The sequence below is a fragment of the Canis lupus genome, chromosome 14 (genome assembly GCF_048164855.1).
Source record: "Canis lupus baileyi chromosome 14, mCanLup2.hap1, whole genome shotgun sequence".
Lineage (NCBI taxonomy): Eukaryota > Metazoa > Chordata > Mammalia > Carnivora > Canidae > Canis > Canis lupus.
Window position 1 is genome coordinate 5,042,382 of NC_132851.1, and position 23,076 is coordinate 5,065,457.

Here is a 23,076-nt window from a genome sequence, read left to right on the forward strand (position 1 = left end):
AATATGTTATATTTAAAAAGTGTGTGTGCTTATACTGTGTGAGAATAAAAGTTTTAATTCATTTGCTGAGCATGAAACATGGAACAAACAAACAACCTGTCTCAGGGCATAATTTTCAGGAAATATCTGGTCCATAAAGATTAAAATAGAAGTTGGGTATCATTTCTGGCAATGTAGTATTAACTTGAAATAAAATATGATATACTCTCCATGCTTTCCTTAGTTCAACGATTCATAGGTATGGACTACATTCCTGTCAGAACTTTCACCAATGTTCTTTAGGAACAAGTGGTTATAAATTAAACCTTTGGTAATCTGCGTTGTTCCCAACCAGGGGAAACAGAACCGCAAAAAAGTCAGTTTCATCCTGAATTGTTTCCATAGCAACCATATTAAGCTGGAAGGATAAAGCACCTTTGTAGTCGCTGCTTCTATTGAATTACAATGTAAATGTTGATGCCTGCCTGGAAACGTCAAATGACAACAGGTTTATAGAAGGGATTCGGTGGTTGTTTGCAGCTCTGGAATCCCAGGCTAGAGTTGAGATAGAAGACACAGGCCTGGGCCATCTTAGCGTCTATTCACCCCAAATCTTCTCACCCCATCAGAACCACCCCACTCTTCATCGGCCTAGCCCATGAAAGGATGCTCATCCATGTGAAAATCTGTAATCTACCTGGTATCTTTTACACATCGGGACACGAAAAGTGTTTGTTCTGGATAAGAATGTTAAAAATGCAATTACACAACCGACTCGGCAATCTTTGTGTTTCTACCCTTCGGAGCACAAGGTAAACTTGAGGCCCTCACTCTTCTGACAACGTCAAAAAGTGGGTATTCAAAGCCTTGCGGTCAGGCTGCGCGTTTGATTCCGGGCGGCTTGGGGTACCTGAGTTCAGCTCTCCTTAGGCCTTCCGTTTGACCCACAATCCCTAGTGGTTGCAGGTGTTGCTTTTCTCCTCCCGCCCCCCGGGCCGTTCTCCGCGAGGAAGGGAGCGTGGCGTAGGTCTGCTCAGAGCAGCGACCCTCCGCTCCCACGGGCGGCCGCAGAGCTGCAGGCGTGCCGCCGCTCCACGCAGGTAAACTACGGAGTGAGTTACCTGCACTTGGAGAAGGGCCTTACCTGAGCGCGCCTCTGCCAATGGCAGCTCACCTGAGGGAGCCTCGCAGCCAATCACCGCGCAGCTCGTCCCTCGGGCTTGTATCCTTTAGTGAAAGAATTCAGCTCCCTGCGAGAAAGTTACCTGTGGCCGCCCAAGTCCGCCACTTTCTGCTCTGTGGCCGCCCATTGCCACGATCCGGGAGGACTCCGCGCCGCGCGGCCGCCTCCGAGCCCGGGCCCCATGTGAGGCCCCCCTTGTCCCACCTTTCCGGCTAGGTGAGGGCGCGGGCGCGCGAGCGAGCGAGAGCGGTGCGGGGGGACGGAAAAGCAGAATTACCTGTAGCTCTTGTTCTGCCATCTCGGGCGCGCTCACACACCGTCACCTGCACAGACTTGAAAGTCCAGTTTCACCAGAGGCTGAGGCTCCAGGAAAAGGGGAGCGAGTTCATTGGATCAAACATGTCACAAGAGTCGGACAAGTAAGTGGATCACACGCGCCGGCTGCTGCTGCTACCGCTTTGGGCTGATGGCAACTGGTTTGTTATGTTTTTGTTTTTGGTGTGTGCTTTTTTTTTTTTTTTTTTAGTTGCTATTGTTGGTATTTTTTTTCGTTCTTTTTTCTTTTTCTTTTTGTTGTATCCAGACTTTTCCAGATTACGTTTCTACCTTGGTTAAGCGGAGGAACCCTACAAGAATGCGAACGTCTAATACCCCCTTTGGGCCTAGACGGTCCCCGCGGGCGACCTCCGCTGCCGCCTCCCGGGGCGAGCACTGGCCCCTGGCACAGCTCGGGCCGACGAGGCGGGAGGCCTGCGTTCTCCCCCTGGTCGCTCCCGCCGCTTCAGGCCTCTAAGGCCACTTGGAAATTCAGCCGAGCTCCCTCGATTTGCGCGAAGGGCCTGCGAGCCGAGCGGGTCCGGCCGCTTTTGTGTGAGCGCAACAAAGGGCCCTTACACCGGAGCCCAAACGGCCATGTTCCCGGGCCCGGCCGGGCAGCGTGTGTGCGCGCCCGCCCGTGCGCCCCTGTGCCGAGGCGCGGGCGCCGGGGGTGCCGCGGCCCCGGGGTCCCCCCGCCCCGCCCCGCCCCGCCCCGCGTGTCGCCCCCGCAGGTGCGCCAGCGCGGGGCCCCGGGAAGTGAGGGGAATCGACTTGGGGCCTCGAGCGGGCACGTCCGCGGGGGCGCCAGAGGGCCCGCAGCCGCTCGGCTCTCCCCGTCGGGCGGCGCGTGCACGGCCCCGCGAGCGAGCCCGCGGCCCTCGGCGCTCCCCGACCCGGCCGCCACCCCGGGCCTGGCTGGCGAGGCGGCGTGGGTCGCGCCGGGCGCCCCGAGGGCGGCGCGGGCAAGCGCGGCCTTTCCGTCCGGGACGGGACGGGACGGGACGGGACCTCCGGGCGGGCCCGGGGATCGGCGGCCTGCGCGGCCCCAGCCTCGGGGTCGCCGTCCGCCGTCCGGTCGCGTCTCGGCGGCCTCGCGCGGCCCCGGCCCCGGCCCCGGCCCCCGCCCCGGCCCCCGCCCCCGCCCCCGCCTCGGGACGGCTTTGTGCTAGCGGGGAGGTGGGGCCGACGGCGGGGGCGGGGGCGGGGGCGGGGGCGGGGCGGGAGGGAGCTGAGGTGGGCCCGCGGCCTCCTGGGGACTAGGCGGCGGCTCTCCCTTCCCGCTCGGGCGCGCCGGGCTGGGACCTGGCCGAGGCCCCGGGGAAGGGCGTGCGGCCGCCTTTCTGCTTCCCGCGGCGACGCCGCCCCGGTGTTTGGGCGCCCCAAGGAGACCTTCCCGAGGCGCCCTCGCCGGGGCCGGGGCCGGGGCCGGGCGCCACCAGGCCGCCGGTGCCCCCCGAACTGGCCCGGGACCAGTCCCAGATGGACGGGCCGCGAGCGGGCCGCGGGAGTGCCTTAGGGGCCTGCCGGGGGCGGGGGCGGGGCGGGGCGGGGCGGGCCATCTTCCGAGTAACGCCGCGGGTAGAGAAGTGCCCGACGCCCCGGGCTGTCCCACCCGCACCACAGCGACCACAGCCCCCCAGAACCACCACCAGATGATAGGACGGTGCCACCCATCAGCCCAGAGCCGCTCGCTCCACGCCTGGCGCCGGGACCGGAAGGTGTGGGACGGTGCGGAGCCCGCCGCTCCCGCCGCTCGCTCGCTCCTGGAGCCTGTAGGAAATCGTTCCCCGAGCTTGAAAATTTCGGTAGCCAAAGCCCGGAGATGACAGCAGGAATTTTGGGATTGTTTTCCTCTTCGTGTCGAAAATGGTTGCAAACCTAGTGCTTATCGGATACGACTTGTTGCGATTCTTTAATCGAACCCCACGATTAGCACTGGTGGCCCTCTGAGTTTTGTGATGCACCGCGACCCCGCTGGATTCGGAGCGAGAGCGGACCGATTTTTATTTTAACCTGCTGTCACTCCTGGCACCAACAGACTGTTTAGTATTGAAAATAAGTTCTGCTTTGGCAATCTGGTTTCACCACGATGCATTACTTAATTTTTATTGGTAATAACTATTCGGGATTACATATACTTATATGTAATGAAAGCAGCTTTTATCTAGTCATACTTTCCAAGACTTAATTTTGTATCCCGGTAAAAGTAATGCCATTAAGAACAATACCCACAAAAGACTGTTGGACCCCACTTGCCTCTCTCCCTCTGCCTGGACTATTGAGAAACGCTTAAAATTAATAAATGATAACTTGGGGTTTTAGGAATTCTAGCTTTGTTTCCTTAGTGTGGAGGACCGGAGGGGTGGGTCTGGGTTTCACGGGCCTGAAGCATGCAACTGTGTGTGTTAGGTGGGGTGGGAGTGTGGGCTCTAAAAAAAAGAGCTGAAGAGAGAAACCTATTCTGGCTTCCTTCCTGCCAGAGCAAGCAAAGAGTCCCGAAGCTTGAGCTTTATCCGTTTCATGGTAAATCCACCCAGGATGCCTGTCTGTTTTCTAGAAGTGACCTGAAAGGATACGCACGGGATATTTTTGCATAAACCCATCAAAGTGTAGGTAATCTTTTGGATAGCATAGAAGATCATTCCAGGTCGCAAGTCCCGACTGAAGTAGCATCATCTTTTTTATGATTGTGGACTTTTCAGATTGTAATGTTCTGCTTTTTATGTTCTGTAATGTTGATGCTATCATTATTTTTAGGACAGCTTGTCTTTGTACATATTTGAAGATTTTCTGTTCCTCCTTAAATTCTATAAGATTTATGGTCTTTGTCAACAAGCGTGTGTATTTTAGTAAGGCAGTGATAGATTTAGAAACTTTATTTTTATTGTCAAAATATATAAAATATATTCAGGGAGAATATAATATTACATATATGGATATAATTTTATTTGATACCCACAGGTATTTTTCACTACACAGATGTTTTCTGGTTACAAACTATTTGCAACACATTCACCTAGGCATTATAGGAGGGTAAAAAAATGTATGAGATGAACCAGCCCTCAAGGGATTCACACTCTCAAGGAAAGCGAGCTGTGCATAGACATAATTTTAATTCAGCCAATACCTGGCAAGTGCCTAAAAGTCACAATGTAAGTACGATAATGTATTTATCAGGTCATGATATCTCAATCTTTCTTCTCCTTACTCACCCCGCTTTTGCCTAGGACAATTTCTTTTAGTCATTCTATGTGTTTAAGGAGTCTGGCCGTTTTTCTAGAAAGGAAACAGAAAATGCTCAAAGTTATAGCTATCTCATACGGTAGGAACTTTCAAGTAACAGGATGAAACATTTTAATTAAACTTTCTACTCTTTAGTTTTATAGATGCATGCTTGTATATTTTAAGATCACAAGTATTAAGAAGTAATGAGACAATGTCCTCCTCAAACCATTGAAAATATCTATTCATTTATTTAACAAATATATCCTGAGTGCCACTATATACCAGGCATTGATGGTGGCATTGAAATTCACTAAGTGAATAGAACAGAGTTCTTGCCTTCATGATGTTTACATTCTAGTAGGGGGAAAAACAGACAGTAGATCAATCAAGAAGGAATATATAACAAATGAGAGGTAATCCATGGTATGAAGGAAAGCAAAGTAGGATAAAAAGATTAAGAAAAATGGGAAATATTTTATATAAGATGGTCAGGGATGGCCTCTGTGATGAGATGACCTTTGAGCAGAGACCAGAAGGAAGTGAAAGATCAGGCACTGAAGATACCTGGGACAAGAATACAGGTAGATGGAAGAGCAAGTGCAAAGACCCTGAGGTCTCGCCAAGAAGAATACTTGGCATATTCAGAAAGGAGCCTGTCATTCAGGGAGGTAATTATGTAAACTAACAAAACTATTCTCTCCTTAATAGTCCAGATATTTGTACATTCAAGAACAGACAAAATCATACTAATAAATGATCCTGGCAATGGAGAGGTAAGTACATAATAAGCTAATAGCATCAGCCTTATCTCTTTCCCCAAGTATCACCAGTTTAATGGTTAAGGTCTAGTGTTCTTTTCTCTATAATGGATTAAATTCTACATACTCCTTAACTTAGAGATGAATAAGTACACACATCCTAGAAGACTCCTGGGAATTAGAAGTGAAGAAGAGAGACCAAGTACAAATGGTGTTTGCTCTGTCACCCTTAGTGAAACCTACCACTCTTCAGCTCCTTTGACATTAGCCACCTGCAAAATAAAGCTTGCCTTTCCTGTCTTCCTCTTGCCCTCATTCAGTTTCTACAAACTTATATCCTCCAGAAAACAGGAACTTATCCACTGTGTTTGGAAGGGAGACACTACAGTGTGCTTGGTTAGCTTGGTATATCTTCAATGAAGTGAAGTGTAATACACAGGCAAAGGTAACCTACCTGAAAAATAAGAAAATGCTAGACAACAAGATAAAAATTTTAATTGACTTAAAAAAAGTTGAATTACGTATGTGCCTAATAAATACACTACTGTGGTTACGTGTAATGTGCTTAATAACAGAAATCTCCAAGAAGCCCTTTAAATCATTGCTTCCCAAACTCATATGATTACAAAAATACCACTTGAGGCATTTGGTAAAACTACAGATTCTTGGGTCCTACCTCAGAGCTGTGAAATCAGAGGGGCTAGGGCATCTGAATTAAAAAATTATCCCAGGAACATTTTATATACATTTTTATGATAGGGTTTATTAGTGAGATCATGCTTTGAGTGCTCAATGTTACTTTACATAATAAATTCAGTTTATATGCTGACTTCTCCAGTGTTTATCCAGTGTGACAGGGAAATGAAACCTGGGGGCTTTATTTTACATTCCTTGTGCTATCCTGTTTAAGCAGCTTCTGATACAATTTTAACTTGGCTTTAGAATTCTTTGGCCTCTTGTCAATTTTGTTTGCTTTCCTTGTTTTGCTGAACTACCCCTTCTGGAAGAATGGGGTCCTTTTGACAGGTCATATATTTCCAGAGCTGCTAAAGAACTGATTTGGAGTGATGTCACCCATGTGGGCCTCTGCTAAGCCTGTAGCTAAGGTCAAGCTCAGATTTTAGGCTGGAGCCCACTCATTAGGGTGCTAGGTTAGAATTAGGTCAACCTTGACCTTCTGCTGTGTTACATTAGAACCTAAAACTGGTGTTCATTTTTCTTAGGGACAGTCATTTCATTGAATTTGGAATCTATTTTGTAGTGCAAAGTCAAAGATAACAAGTTCCAGTCAGATGTTGGTCCCTGGTGAAATGATTTAATGGGATGATGGCTGCAGTTTCATTTCTAGGGCTAATGGTAGCTTTAAGTATTAGCCTGATAAGATGGTACTAGACCTGTTGTCCTGTAATTAGGTTCTGTTTTAAACTGAATGCCAGGATCAGGCCACCCAAATGGGCCCAGTGCCATCTGATTTAAGGAGGATTAAGAGTAAGTGCCGGATCAGTTGATGAGGAGCTATATCTAGCAATTTCTGTTAGACTCTGCAAAGTCAAAAGGAGAATTTAAACAAGTGGTCAGGTAAGTCAAACATACATAGGCACATTTAAACAACAATATCCAATAACCCAAGAAGTATTTGTTTGAAATCTATAGATAATTTAAACAAGATTATTATTTTGATGTTAGGTTTTTAAATCTACTTTTTAAAAAGGCTTAGGTAATTCATGCAAATGCTTCCGTTTCTCTTGGTGACTTTGACATGACTAGGCATATATTTCTGGTTAAAAAATGAACAATTGAGATAAAGAATATTTTCCCTCTTTCTCCCTAGTCTGAGCCAAACATTCCCACCTCTCCCACTCCCCCCACCCTGGCCCTCCTTCCCTTCCTTCCTTTCTTCCTTGGTTTGTCTCTTAATACTACTTTCTTGATGTTTTTTCCTCTCATATTACTTGGTGGAAATTGACACATGCACAGGTTTTATGCATCAAGATGAACGTGATTTTAGGTGTCATTTTAGTCAGCGAACTTTGCTGCATTCTCTTAGCATTTACATTGAGCATCAGCACCCCATCCTTGCTACCTGAGCCAGAAGTTAAGATGGCCTAAATGATGTTGCCTTATTTAATTGAAGTCAATGGAGTTTAGCCTTGGAAAACGTTTCCTTTTGCGTTCTTTTTAGCATAAGTAAAACCTTATCCTAAGTTACTTAGAGTCCTCACTTATGATGCCTGGCCTCCTATCAGGGTGTGGACCTTCTCTTCCTTTTCGAGAGGTATTCAGGGATTCATGCTCAATTATAACAAAGTCGAAGCTGAAATCGAGTAGTGATTGGTTGGCAAACTTGTCCAGGAAAAATTCCTTAGCGAGCAGCAACAGGTTGAATAGGAATTTTTGCTTTGGCCCAGGAGGACTAGTGGTTGCTTAGTAACAACAACATGTACCTGGGAGTCCCGCAGACAGCTTCACAGGTCTTGGGAAGGCCCCAAAAGTTCAGATTCACTTTACTCTCCACCTGCCCTGTATATTTCCATCCTTTAGAGAAATCCCAGTTCAGTTCAAATCCATCCATCCATCCATCCATCCATCCATCCATCCATCCATCCATTAATTACTAGGAAATTATTTTTTATTCTAAGGCTTTTAATGGTAAATGGTAAAAAGGACTGGACTATAATGGATTAAATTGGATAAAAACAGGAAAGTATCTCTTTGAGGATCTACCTCGCAACCCCCACCCCCACTCATTTTTAGTGGGAAGAGGATTTAAAAGTGTTTAACTTGTGTTTTGGAGACTACCAGGATTAAAAAAACATTATTTCTAAAAACAGAACATTTTGAATTGCTATATGCCACACAAGTACACCTTTTTAGAGTTCTTTGGAGAATCCTAGAAAAGCTGATCCATTTTAGGGGATTTCAATGTACATTTCAACAATAAGTTGGGTTATGGAGATTGTTCATGCATTTGAATGGGCATTCAGTGGGAAGCAATTGCTGCCTGCAGCGGATGAAGAGCCTAATTTTACTTTGTAATGAACATGGCAATGAACTTTGTGGGAAGCACTTTTAAAGTGATCTGACTTCACATTCTCTCCCAAGGAAATGCTTCCTTTACAAGTGTGAATGCAGACACCCTCCAGAGCAGAAAAAGAAAGCAAGATTTGCTTGCTGCTTCTCTTTACTTTGGCGCGGGCCTTTCATCTGAATGCTGGATGTACAAGTATATGGCTCACCCCCTGGGCCGTAGTCTTGTTTTTTAAGGTCTCTGAATTTAGATTGGAGTTGCAGAAAAGGCGTTGAAGTAAAGAATGGAGAAAAGAGAGGAAAAGAAAGAGGAGGAAGAAACCATGCTTTAGCTACTGTTGAGTTGCCAGCGTTTTTCTCAGTAGGAGGGTCCCAGCCAGGCTGAAGTCTAGTATGGGATGGCGTGTGGTTTCCCCTTCTGGAGAATTGATACTGACTTTAACTTGAAGCCTAGGGCAGCCCGGGTGGCTCAGCGGTTTAGCACCGCCTTCGGCCCAGGGCCTGATCCTGGAGACGTGGGATCGAGTCCCAGGTCAGGCTCCCTGCATGGAGCCTGCTTCTCTCTCTCTCTCTCTCTCCCCACCCTGTGTCTCTCATGAATGAATAAATAAATAAAAATCTTAAAAAAAAAAAAAACCAAAACTTGAAGCCTAGAATCCTGGAGCTAGAATGAGCCATAGAGATCACACAGGGCATGTGAGTAACCAAGTATAGGATTTGGAGCTAAAAGTTTTGTTTAAGGAGGAAAGTGCCAGGCATTTTTTCCTTCTGTGTTGCATGTTGAGGTTGTAAGTATAGGTTGAAAATCTGACTTTTTAACTAATTTGAGAAAAATACGCTGTCTTTTTTGGGGGGAGAGGGGAAGGGAGACTGGGGAAGGGGGGAGAGGCATTGCCTATTTACTTCTTAAAATAGAACCATGAATATATGAAACACCTGTTTAAGATTCTGATAGTATTAGTGTGAGTTGGAATGGACTTTCCTTCCCACACTCACCCCAAATCATTGTTTTTAGTTCTCAGTTCATTGAGCCCCATAAAATAACTGCTTTCTGTACTTCTTGGATCTAACTTCTCAAAGAAGCAAGGAACAAAGGTAGTTTTTGCCTCCTTCCTGAATTGCCAGGAAGATAATTAACATAAGATCAGAGGATTCTTTTTTCATTTTTTTCATCTGTAAAACAAAGTTGAAATAAATGATCTCTGAGGATAAAATCACCTGCTGCAACATTTTGTGCATCTCATTTTCTCCCTCCAGAGGGGTCTAGACTTGGTGGTGGCTCAGAAGCAGTGATGGATCTTAGCAAGATAAGAAAGTACTGGGCACAGTGGGACCTGCTTCCACTCTCATGCCACCCTCATCCTGTTACCAAAATAAAAGGTGAATCTTTTAATAAAAGATGACAGAGAAACAGACTTCTGGCAGGTGGGAGGAATTCAGAGGGCCCATGGAATTCAGAAGGGCAACTAGGAATAAAATCAGTAGTTTACCTAGAGGACACCTGCACAGCTTCACTGTGGGCTGATACATAAAGGATATAAGAAAATTAGATAAAAAGAGCTGGCAGGTACTCTGAGAACTCTTTCCAGGGAGAGCCTAGGGAGTGGGTTACTTGGGGCAGGTTTGTGGAGCGAGAGTGAGGCAATATCAGAATGGATGGAACACTGAGTAAAATTTAGAAAGCTGAGATACTTAAATGGGATAACTTCTCCCCCTCCCTCTTGCTCCTCCTCCCCTCCTTCTTTCTTCTTTTTTTCTTCTCCCTCTCTCCTCCTCTTCCATACTCCGTTTCCTCTTAATAAAACATAATTCAGGGACACCCGTTTCCAGACAGTATTATGAAGCCAATAGTTTAGTAAGTGTTTAGAGAAGGTATTAAATAATACATGGATGAAAAGAGTATCTGTGGTTCGCTTCAATTATAAGATAATATATTATTTCACATCAGGCACTTAATGACCATTCACTTAGGTCTGGAATAAAATCTCCTTCTGTTACTGAGTTTTATATATATATATATAGGATTCTCCGAAGTCAGTCTTCTCTGAAGTCAGTACTGATACCAGGACGAAATAGATAATGATAGATAGATAATAGATAGCCCTTGGAAGGTTTACGTGTTGGAGGACTTTTTATAGGTTACATGACCCTTGAGGTACATTTATACTTCCTCTGCAGACCATGATTTTTTAGCTGCTTTGAAATCTTGGTGTCTACTTTAAAAAATATGTATATCTTACATATTTTTGAAAGCATTTTAATAAAGGACAGATGCCTCAGTAGAAATATGGTCAAAGAACATGAGTAGATAATTCACAAAAGCTATAAAAAGCTAGGTTTGGGGAAAATCCATTTCTAGGGGGATTATAAATGAATACAAACTTTCTGGAAGGTACTTTGGCAAAACCGGCTGAAATGGTACTACTTGTTGACAACACACCTGAATTCTAGTTATAGCCATCTGTCTTACGGAAATAAACGAGGATATTAATTGTAGCATTATTTTTGAAAGTGAAACATCCGAAAAACCCTTATGTGCCCAACTACCAAGGATTGGTTTTAGTAAGCTGTGCTCAGTGAGACGGGATACTCTGGAAGCTTTATAAATCATATTATGGAAAAATATTTAATGGCAGGAGAAAATATTCATGACGTATTTTACTGGAATGTTTATAGCATAGAAAATAAAACCTAAATAATAATAATAATAATAAGGCCACAATAGATCAACAGTAATTTGCTTTCTGTAGAAGAAATCATAGGTACTTCTGTCTCTGATTTGTGCCTCTCCATGTTTTTCTAGTTTGCATTATGAGCTTGTACTGCTTTTGTAATAAAAGAGAAATATTTAAAGGTTATACTTTAAAACAGTCATTCTGCCAGGGATTTTTTTTTTTTTTTTTTTTTTTTTGAGTAACACATATGTACTCTAAATAAAATGGAAAAATGTGCCTGCTTACTGGTTCAAGGTAGAATGTATTGGCTCCCCCACAGAAGAGGCACTCCACCTTGCACTTCACTGCTGGTGCACCACATGTGTCTTCTGCACTGTGCCTCACTCACCTGTAGATTTGTTGACGTTATGTCTCAACAACTCTGTATTTTTGGATTTGCCCAATGATCAGATTCCAACTATTTTCCAGAATAGCACAAATGGGTGTAGGAGTTTCCAACCTTCGTATAATTTGAAGCAGAGGAATGACTAAGAAGGACAGAGTATGTAGGCTGTGCCTGCGTAGCTTCCCTTAAAGAAAATTCTCTGTAGGGGAGAAAGCCTTCACTAAGACTCCACCCAAGAGTTCTTGGGAGAGGCTCTGGGTGGTGAATCCAGTTGTATTTAATCTTTAGGAGTAACAGGGAGAGCCCAGAATACGGCTTCCTTTAAGAATAAAAAGCAGTTGTAGGCAAGTTTGAGTTTCTATTTTTTTTTTTAACCACAGTTTATTTTTTTCCATAACGTAGACTTGCATTTTCCCTGGAGGGCCCGAGCGTGTGACTCATCTACCTGCTTCTACAAGCTGGTACATAGATCATGCCAGATGCACGCTGGAGTCTGTTAGTTAAGCTGTATGAGATTGCATCACTGGATTTCCTGCAGGCTCTTTCATGGAGCCTTTGTAGAAAATGTGAAATTATTTGCTTATCAACATATCCAAGGAGCATCCACAGCAGGAGAACAAAAAGTACATGATGGGAACTTGAGAGAGAAAATAGCCTTACAGAATCACTGAAGTTATGTCAGGAAGGAAAAACAGAAAAACAAAAAAACAAAACAAACAAACAAAAAAAACGAGGGGTGGGGGGAGAAGCTTAAAAAAAATGGAAATTGAACTTTGCAAACAGGAGCAAACCAAAACAACGTTTGGATGTGGGAACAACACAAGAATTTGTGAAGCAGAAACTCATATGGTGGGTAAGCCTTTTGGTTGTGGATTCAAAAGTGAAATTTGCAATTACCTCTTTCTCTCCTAGGCCTCCCTGGTTTCCCCTCCCCAACACGCTCCTTCTTTTTGTGCCGAAATTCATCAGACCTCTTATACTCTGTCTTACATTTTCAAAAATCATTATTTTCTTTGAATGTTTAAAGTCTAAATATAAGCACTTATTCTTACAGAACTTGTGGGAGAGATGAATGAAGGACTTTTTTTTTTAATCCTGTATTTATTTTCAATTTTAATCAACAACCCAGAAGGTATGGTTTGTATTCTATTCAGCCACACAAAACCTCAATTTTGCTTTTTGAATTTGCCCACACATTTTTGGGACACCATTCATTTGACTGCTTCTAGTGTCCTAAAATCGAAATAAACTGGGGTAAGCGATGGTTTTTCTCTTTCCTCTCATTTGAAGGGCCCATATGCTTTTTTTTGTCTTCCTGATCCTTCCTAAACAATGAAATATGTGTGTGGTAGATACCTGGGATACATTTAATTACAAGTCGCAAGTTTTTCTACTGCAGGATACCCATGCTTGGCCAGGTGAATAAAATTGCACATTCTATTCAGAGCTTTCAGGACTAACCAGATTTTGTTGTTGCTGTTTGTTGTTGTATCACATATTCCTGGAATATGGAGGAAATTGAAAATGTTATGATTCCGAGATTCTTACTGTACTGGACATATGATGGACTATTTTATAAATCACTGTTTCTGAATGACCCACTAAACTGCTTCCAAGCCCATCTCCCAGGTGGACTTTCATTATAACTATTTTATGAGGCACTTTGGGATTTGCATGTGTGTTTTTTTAAAGCACCATTTCTTGGGGAGACTTTTTTCTGATTATGAACATAATATAGAGTCCTGAGGAAAACTGGAAATTAGAGAAAGGTATATAGAAGAAAAAAAATCACTCATAATTCCAGGATCCTAATACTATGTATTTCCTTACAGTTTTTAATAAGTGCCTGCATGTGAATATGGTTATAAAAGAGCATACAAGTTATGACAACCCCCCCCCTTTTTTTTTACATCACTCCTGCCACTCTGGGTTTTCATTTAATGTTACATTATTAGCATTTTACTAGTCTTTTAAATATTCTTCCACATAACGCTTAAAGATGAAATCAACCATCTTCTATTTTTATTTAGGTTGTTTTGCTTTTTCATTATTATAAATCATGCTTATACACAAATCTTTGTATCTTTGGTTATTACATTAGAATAGGTTTCTGGAAGTATTGAAAAGACATAAATATTTTTAGGTTCTTGATTCATAATTTGAAAATGACTTCTAGAAAGATTATAAAAATTTTTCTCCCAGCAGTGTTAGTGTCTTGCACATCGTGTCATCAGTAAATGAGAACTACAATTTTTTTGTCCATTTAAAAGGCAAAATAAAAGTGTATTTTTGTTGTAATTTTCAGTTTCATAATTAATGAAGTTAAACATTTTCTCAGATGTTTATTGGTCATTTATACTTCTTTTTATTGAAGATCTGGCTCACCATAGCATATGTATATGGTTGTGTTGTTATGGTCCTGGATGCGGGGGCCTTGGGGCTGAGATCCAGCTATGCTTCACTCTGGCCCCTGCCCAGGGAAAAGGGTACCTTCCACCATCTGTACAAATGCACCATATGGGTTAGCAGCGCCCTTTTCTTATTTTCCACTCATTAAAACAAACAAACCCTGTGATGCTGATATTTTTATTATTGATTTGTGAGAACTCTTTACACACCTGTAATTATTAACCCTTTTGTCAAAATTCTGGCTATTGTTTCCCCAACTTCTTGTCATTTAATTTCATGATTTAAAACATGTTCAGAGCTTTATGCTTTATGATGTCAAATCATATAGCTCTTGTGTGTATGTGTGAGTACTTTCATGGCTTTCATGATGTGCAGTCTGAGATCAACCTTTAGGGGCTTAACTCATTACATTTTTTTCCCTTTATTTTAGCCTCAGTTTTAAGGCACTTGGGGAAAAAAGATCCTTGATAAGGTAAATTAATTCATACTTACTTGTAAAAACATTAGAATATGCAATCATTTTCAAAACTACCACACAGAGATCTGAACACTACTAACACTTTGACGTCTATATTTTTACTGTGTTGTCTATATACATACATACAAATGTGTGCAAAGATGAGATAGTAATTTACATACTGTTTAATAACTTATCTTTTACATGAATATTGATCATGGGTAACTTCCCATGATGATAAGCATTTTTAATAGCCCCATAGTTCTACATGGAATGGAAATGTCCAAATTAACCAGTTCCCTATTGTCATACATCTAGATTTTTTTTCTCAGTTTTTTACTATTAAAGTGAATATTTGCATGATTATCCTTTGAGCTAAATTTTCACATACTTCTTAGTTATGAAAACTAAGTTAGTCCTTGAAAAACATTCCAGTGAATAGAAATCCCTGATCATTTGCATGCTCTTCTTAAAGGCATTTGGCTCATATTTCCAAATTGCCATCCAGATATTTTCTCCTCATTAACACTCCCACTGACAGTATATCTGAGAGAAGGATTTCTCTCGTTCCTTCCCAACAATGCATATTATCCTCTTTTTAGTCTTTGCCAGTTTGGTAGGGTAAAAATGGTAAGTTATTTGGGACTGTATTTCTTTCCATTTACTAAAATCGTGTTTTCTATCTCAGGAGAGCTTTATTATTATTATTTTTTTAAGATTTTATTTATTCACGAAAGACACAGAGAAATCGGCAGAGACACAGGCAGAGGGAGAAGCAGGCTCCATGCAGGGAGCCCGATGTGGGACCCGATCCCGGGACTCCAGGATCACACCCTGAGCTGAAGGCAGACACTCAACCACTGAGCCACCCAGGCATCCCATGTTTTGTTTTTAAGGTGTAAAATATTTTGATATCTTAAAAGCTCTTGTTGGGATTCTGTAGGCAGTTTAGCGTCAGTAAAGAGACTGTTAGCAGAACATTCAGGCATGGTCTCTTCTCCCAGTCACTGGGTCTGAGAACTGTCCCTAATGCACAGCATCCATTCTTTGCAAATGAAAGCAATGACCCAAGTCTGCACTCAATCTTCCTAACCAAAGTTCACAAGTTCGGGGAACTGCACCCAGGGACAAGGAGCCTATATCTCCAAGCTGACTGATGATGACTGAATAGAGGATGACTATATTCAAACAACAACAAATAAGTGGTCACCACACACATCTATTCCACCTTGTGATTTATCGAGTGCTTGTTGGTCAGGCACAGAGCTGGGCACCATGCCAGGTGCTGAGACCCCAAAAGATGAAACAGACCACTAGTGTAAGGTCTGAGAACCTTAAACAATATAATTAGAAAAAAAAAAGTAATTTAGAAAAAAATGTACACTTACCTTCCATTTTGGAAGCAATTAGTTGTGGGAAAATTGGAGGCAAGAAGGTCCAGAATAAGACAAAATAGTGCAAGTCTTCAAATTTTCTGCTTTATTTTGCTTTGAAAAGACCTGTCACTTTATTTCATTTCTGACTTGGTCAGGCTTTCATCCTTTTGCATTTTTAAGGGGGTCTATTATTAGTGGTTTAAGAAACACTTCAGTAGGGACGCCTGGGTGGCTCGGCGGTTGAGTGCCTTCCTTTGGCTCAGGTCATGATCCTGGAGTCCCGTGATCGAGTCCCACATGGGGCTCCCTGCATGGAGGCTGCTTCTCCCTCTGCCTGTGTCTCTGCCTCTCTCTCTGTCTTTCATGAATAAATAAATAAAATCTTTAAAAAGAAAAAAAAAGAAACACTTTGCTTGTTTATCTAAATAGTAGGGCTATTTAGAATGGAATCACTTTTCAAAGATAAATCTCTAGGGCTCTGTAATTAAACTTTATGTTAAAAAACTTTTCTAGAGCAATGGGGTTAGAACAAATTTGTGTTCTTTGTCATATACATGTTGCTTGAAGCGTTAAAGATAGCATCTGTGGAAACTGGAAATTTATGGAAGTGATTTGGTACTTTTCTCGTTTAGAGATTTTACTTATTTATTCATGAGAGACACTGAGAGGCAGAGGGAGAAGCAGGCTCCCTGCGGGGTGCCCGATATGGGACTGGATCCTAGGACCCGAGGATCACGCCCTGAGCCAAAGGCAGACGCTCAACCACTGAGCCATGCAGGTGTCCCAGATTTGGTACTTTTCTAAACATATACAACATTAAAACATCTAGGACAATTAGAAATTTATTTTAAAATGTTGGTGGCCGACTGCATTAATCAGGAACCCGTATCTGGTTTGTTAATTATGGAGGATCTTCTCCTCAATCTTCCTCTAATGGTTAACCTTTTGGATATACAACTTTTTTCTTCCTAGAGACCTAACAGAGGGCATGAAAAGGAAAATTCAGCTAAATTAGTTTGGCTACTGATTAAGGAGAAAAAAAATATTTAATTCCAGTCGAAGGTGGAACTCATTATTCTAAACATATTCTTTGATTATCTAGGATTTCCTGTGATCTGTGTTACCCTTTCTCCTGTTATTTCCAATTTTCCTGAAGCTGTAAATTTAAGAGTTGTTTAATTAGGAAGTCTGCCATTTGCAAGGTAGAAATAATGGCCTTCCCCCATAAAAACTATAAAGCACTATGCCAAGGAAGGGCAATCTTTAAGTAATTGGTCATATTGCATGTTTTTCTCTTTTTGCCAGTCTGACCCTAGAAGTATTTGTCCATGACTTTATGATTTTTTTTCTAAATATTTTAGTGGCTAAAGATCATTACCTGTGTGTTTGCTATCATTGACTATATATTTAAGGAGAAAAAAAAACAAGTACCCCTTCTGTAATTCTTTTGCTCCTACCATTTTCAACAGAATTTTGAGTTTGTTGAATAGCATTCTACATATGTTTCTAGGTATTATATCACAAATTAATGTGTATGTATTTGAGATTTTTTAAAATTTTCATTTTTTCTACATAAACGATTTTATACATGTTGTTACATGATTTTTGATTGTTTCATGTCAATTTAGAAAACACTTTTTTTTAATGGCTGCACAGTATTCTACAGTATGAATATGTGTGTGGCTAAAGGATGAATTCATAGAAATGAGGCAAAGGCTATGCATATTGAAAGACAGATTGTCCCCCCAAAATGCTACTTTAATTTATATTCTAATCAATAATGTTTGAATATATCCATTTCTGCCTACCCTCAAGCAGTGGATCTTATCAGTCTTCAAAATTTTTCCTAACATGTATCTATTCTCTTACTTTACATTTCTTTAATTATATTTATTCATTTTTAAGATTTTATTTATTAGAGAGAAAGAGCATGAGTGAGGGGAGGGGCGGAGGGAGAGGAAGAAGTAGAGTTTCCACTGAGCAGGTTCACCAGTGTAGGGCTTGATCCCCTGACCCTGATCATGACCTGAGCCCAAGTCAAATGCTTTAACCAAATGAGCCACCAGGCGCACCTCATGTATTTAAAAGCCGTTTGTTTTTTTTCTCTTCGGTGAATTGTTGATGCTCTTTGCCTATTCTATTTTGTTGTTGGTCTTTTTTAAAAACAGCTTTGTTTAGGTGTAATTGATATACAAAGAATTACATGTATTTAATGTGACATTTGTACATACCTTAATGTACAAATCAGTGAGTGTGGACATATGCAAACACCTGTGGTACGATCACCATAATCAAGATAATAGACCTATACAACACCTCCCAGAGGTTTTTCTGTTCGTGTGTGTGTGTGTGTGTGTGTGTGTGTATGTTTATGTTAAGAATACAACATCAGATTTACCTTCTTAAGAAATTTTGAAGTGCATAATACCACATTGTTAACTACAGGGACTATGTTGTATAGAATTTATTAATCTAGTATGATTGAAATGATAAACCAGTTGTATAACAACTCTCCCTTTCCTTCCCCAGCTACTAGCGCCAATATTGTATTCTCTCTTTCTGTGAGCTTGGCTACTTTAGACACCTCATATAAGTGAAGTCATAGAGTATTTGTCTTTTTTTTTTTTAAGATTTTATTTATTTATTCATGATAGACATAGAGAGAGAGAGAGGCAGAGACATAGGCAGAGGGAGAAGCAGGCTCCATGCCGGGAGCCCAACACAGGACTCGATCCAGGGACTCCAGGATCGCGCCCTGGGCCAAAGGCAGGTGCTAAACTGCTGAGCCACCCAGGGATCCCCTGTCTTTTTGTATGTGTCTTATTTCACCTAGTGTAATGCCCTCCAAGTTTATTTATGTTGTTGAAAATGGCAGGATTTCCTTTTTTTTTTTTTTAAGGTGAAATAATATTCCCTTGATGTATACATCACGTTTTTCTTTATCCCTTCCTTTGTTAATGGATACTAGGTTATTTGCATATTATGCCTACTGTGAATAGTAATGTGATGAACAGTGAAATGAAAAGATCTCTTTAAGATCCTAATATCAATTCTTTTCAATAATATACACAGAAGTGAGATTACTGGATCACATGGTGCTCTTGGCTTTTTCCTGATGATTTTTTTTTTTCCTGATAAATGTTAAGAGCTTTGTATGTACTCAGAGATTAGCCTGTTGTCTACAAGTTTGTCATGTGTCTTTTGACTGTGTTGTGTTTTTGGCTTTGCAAAGATTTTTAATTTTTTGTTAGCTTAATTCGTCTGTTTTCCTTTTTTTTTTTTTTTAAGATTTTATTTATTTATTAGAGAGAGAGCAAGAGAGAGATCATGAGCGGGGTGAAGGGCAGAAGGAGAAGCTGACTCTGCTGGGCAGGGAGCCCAATGCGGACTCCATCCTGGGACTCCAGGATCATGACCTGAGCCAAAGGCAGACACTTAACTGACTGAGCTGCGCAGAAGCTCCATGTTTTCTTAAATGGCTTCTAGGTTTTATGCCTTGCTTAGGAAGGCTTTCTCTGTTCTAAAGTTTCAAACAACCCCTCCTCCAACACTAGTTTCTTCCAAACTTTATTCTGGCATTCTCTGATTTAGGATTTCACATTTCCATTGAAAGCTTTGATCCATCTGGAATTTACTTGATGAAGAAGTGAAGTAGAATTTTTTACTTGATTGCTTTTCTAGATGGCCACCCTATTGTGTCAGTACCACTTATCGAATAACACAAACTTCCCTTTCTTATTTAAAATCCAGCTTTTATCACATATTAAATATCTATGTGTCTTGGGACTGTTTTCAGCTCTTTTATCTGTTCCACTGACCTAACCATTTATGCTTCAGAAGCGACCACGTACCTATTTATTCATTTATCTCTATATAATGTTTTCATATCGGAAAGTGCCGTTCCATCTCATTACTCATCTTTTAAAGTATCTTCCTGGTTGTTTTTCCCTTTTTTTTCTTTTCATTTTCATTATAAAGTTTAGAATCAGCTTCTGGGTTCTCAAGAAATCCTAATTTGGAAGTGGGGAAGAAGGAAGTGACTACATTAAATTTTATGGATAACTTTGGTATAGAGTTGATATTTTATTAGTTTTATAAATTATCTTTTATTAATTTTGTATCCTTTGGTGCCTGAGTGGTTCAGCTGGTTAAGCGTTGGCCTTGGGCTCAGTTTATGATCCCAGAGTCCTGAGATCGAGCCCTGCATCGGGCTCCCTGGTCAGGGAGCCTGCTTTTCCCTCTCCCTCTCTGCTCCCTCTGCATGTTCTCTCTTCTCTCTCTTTCTGTCAAATAAATAAATAAAATCTTAAAAAAAAATTTTTGTATCCTTTATTAATTTTATTAATATTGCTAATACTATATCTATTTAAGAGCAGAGTATGTCTTGCTTCGTGTATTTTAATCTTTGATGTTTCTCATCAGAGATAATAGCTCTTGTGCATTTATTGTTAAGTTTATTTTAAAAACTTTTCTTAAAAGTGTGTTTTTTTGGTATTATTTTTTATACTTTTTAAAAAAAGATTTTATTTATTCATTCATGAGAGACACAGAGAGAGAGAGACAGAGAGGCAGAGACACAGGCAGAGGGAGAAGCAGGCTCCATGCAGAGAGCCTGACGTGGGACTTGATCCCGGGTCTTCAGGATCACGCCCTGGGCTGAAGGAGGCGCTAAACTGCTGAGCCACTCAGGCTGCCCTGGTATTATTTTAAGTGGAGTCTTTCTTTCTTTACATGTCTTAGCTGGTTTTATATAGGAAAGATTGATTCTTTTTTTTTTTTCACATTTTAAAAATTTAAATTCAATTTGCAACATACAGTATTAACACCCAGTGCTCATCCCATCAAGTGCCCTTCTCATTGCCTGTCACCCAGTTACCCCATCCAGATACTGATTCTTGAATGTTATTTTGTAACAAGCCACCTTATTTTATTGATTTTTGCTTGTAATAATTGTTCCCTCAATTCTCTTGGGTATCAGTCATGAGGTCATAGTGTGTGTAAATAATGTTTATTCATCTCTCCCAATTTTTAAACCTTTTACTTCATTCTCATTTCTAAGTGTATCAATTTGTCACTATAGAGCAATGTTAGTTAATAGTAATAGGTGTGAGAGTGGACATCCTTGTCTAATGTCCTCAGGGTTTCAGCATTAAATATGATCTAGTCTTTGGAAAGCTCCTGGTTTTATGTGATCTTGTACCTGACTACCCGTATGAACTCCTCTATTCTAATATCTTTCTATCCATTTATCTCCCCCTTTCCTCTCTCTGAGTCTCAAATTGTCCATTAAGTAATTATGTTGTCTACAAAATAATGATGATCTTTTTCCTCTCCTTTCAGTATTTCAGATTTCTTTCTTCTTCTTCTTCTTCTTCTTTTTTTTTTTTTTTTTTTTAAGATTTTACTTATTTATTCATGAGAGACACAGAGAAAGAGAGAGAGAGGCAGAGACATAGGCAGAGGGAAAAGCAGGCTCCATGCAAGGAAGCCTGATGCGGGACTCTATCCCCAGACCCGGGATCACGTCCTGAGCCAAAAGCAGACGCTCAACCGCTGAGCCACCCAGGCATCCCAGTATTTCAGATTGCTTAAATCTTTCTCTCTTATTACATTGCTCAGGATGTCAAGTACAACATTGAGAAATAGGTAACAGAGGCCATTCTGTAAAGGAAGTGGTTGTTATGTCTCACTTTTACATGTGGCAGTACTATAGGTTTCTTGACTCTCAAGAATGATTTTCATATTATATTATTCTCTTACTATAATGATATCCATTAATAAATTTCCTAAGTGTTTTTGGAGCTGTCTTGTATTCTTGGGATAAGCCTTGTGTGGTCATGATATAAAAACATATTGATAAATTCAGTTCATCAATATTATTTTGAGGATTTTAATGGCTATATTCACCCCAGTCCCACTACATACTGGAATTAGGATCTTTGTGACTTTGGGTAAGGCCCTTTAGTCTCTCTATGCCCCAGTTTCTTCTCCATAAAACAGGAATAAGAGTAAGAGATCTTGCCTCCCAGCATTGGGGTGAGGTATATAGGTCCACGGTACATAGGAAACACTCAGTGAACTTCCTTTTCATTGTCATTGTTACTGATCCTGTTCTCTTGCTTCCTGTGTGTGTGTGTGTGTGTGTGTGTAGGTGCATGCAATCTTTTGCGTTTTAATATCCACGTTATGCTATTTTGCTGATTAGAATGAGTTGGGACTCTTTCCATGTCTTACTATGCTCTGCAACAATTCACACAATGTTGGAATGATCTATTCCTTGAAGGTTGCCTGTGCCTGATGAAGGTCCTTGACTAACCTTTTAGTTTCTTGTATGCTTTCTTTGTCTATTCAGGCTGTCTACTCGAGGCCAACTTTCAGCATTTATATTTTCCAGGAAATCATCAGTCTCTGATCTTTTCTTTATCAGTGGTATGTCTTCTAATTTGTCACTCTTTTTTTGTTAATTGAATTTCCTCTTCTACTATTACCTTCACCCCAGCCCCACCCTTATACACACATACACACACATTCACACACATACACAGACATACACAGAAGACAGCTCATTATCACCTTTATGGATAACTGACTAGAAAAAATGGGGCCACAGGAGAAAAGACTTAGGCAGTGATTCATGTAGATAGAACTGGGACCAACACTTGAAAATGAGATTTTGTCTCATTTCAGTTAAAATATACATAAGATTTTGGCTCAATTTATGTATAAGTTAATTCAGATCCTCCAAGAAGCCATCATTAAGATGAGATTAAATAAGTAAGGACTTGGGACGCCGGGGTGGCTCAGTGGTTGAGCGTCTGCCTTTGGCTCAGGTCATAATCCCGAGGTCCTGGGATCCAGTTCCACATCAGGCTATTTTCAGGGAGCCTGCTTCTCCCTCTGCCTGAGTCTCTGCCTCTCTCTCTCTCTCTCTCTCTCTCTCTGTGTGTATCTCTCATGAATAAATAAATAAAATCTTAAATAAATAAATAAATAAGGACTTTATGAAGGAAAAGCCTTATCCCAGAGTCCTCTAAGGGAGTGTTGGGAGGGCCCTGGGTAAGGCAGGGAAAGCCTCAGGCCCAGAGGCAAATCTGACCCTGAATGTGGGAGAGAGGGGGGAATTGGGTGGAAGCCTCTTGCCTGCCCAGCAGTCTATGGAAGTGTCCTCAAAGCCTTCGGAGTCCCAAGTTTGTGCCATCAGAGCGGTTCTGCACCTGTGTTAGCACTCAGGCTGAGTTTAGTCACTGGTGGGGGCCGTCTGTGGGAGGGCTGGCTTCAGTGGCA

The 23,076-nt window shown here is 41.5% G+C and overlaps 1 protein-coding gene across 4 annotated transcripts in view; it reads left to right on the forward strand.

Moving 5' to 3' along the window:
* The first annotated feature begins 1,183 nt into the window (after positions 1 to 1,183).
* GRHL2 (grainyhead like transcription factor 2) overlaps positions 1,184 to 23,076 on the forward strand; it is a 157,843-nt gene continuing 135,950 nt past the window's right edge. Inside the window, exon 1 of one of the 4 annotated variants that reach the window (XM_072774067.1) lies at positions 1,184 to 1,638. Coding sequence is in view for 3 of the 4 variants with exons in the window: in XM_072774064.1 (XP_072630165.1) it covers positions 1,562 to 1,581 (20 nt within the window). In the remaining variant the exon portion in view is untranslated. The remainder of the gene's footprint in view (positions 1,639 to 23,076) is intronic. The other 3 variants (XM_072774064.1, XM_072774065.1, XM_072774066.1) reach the window with 3 other exon arrangements.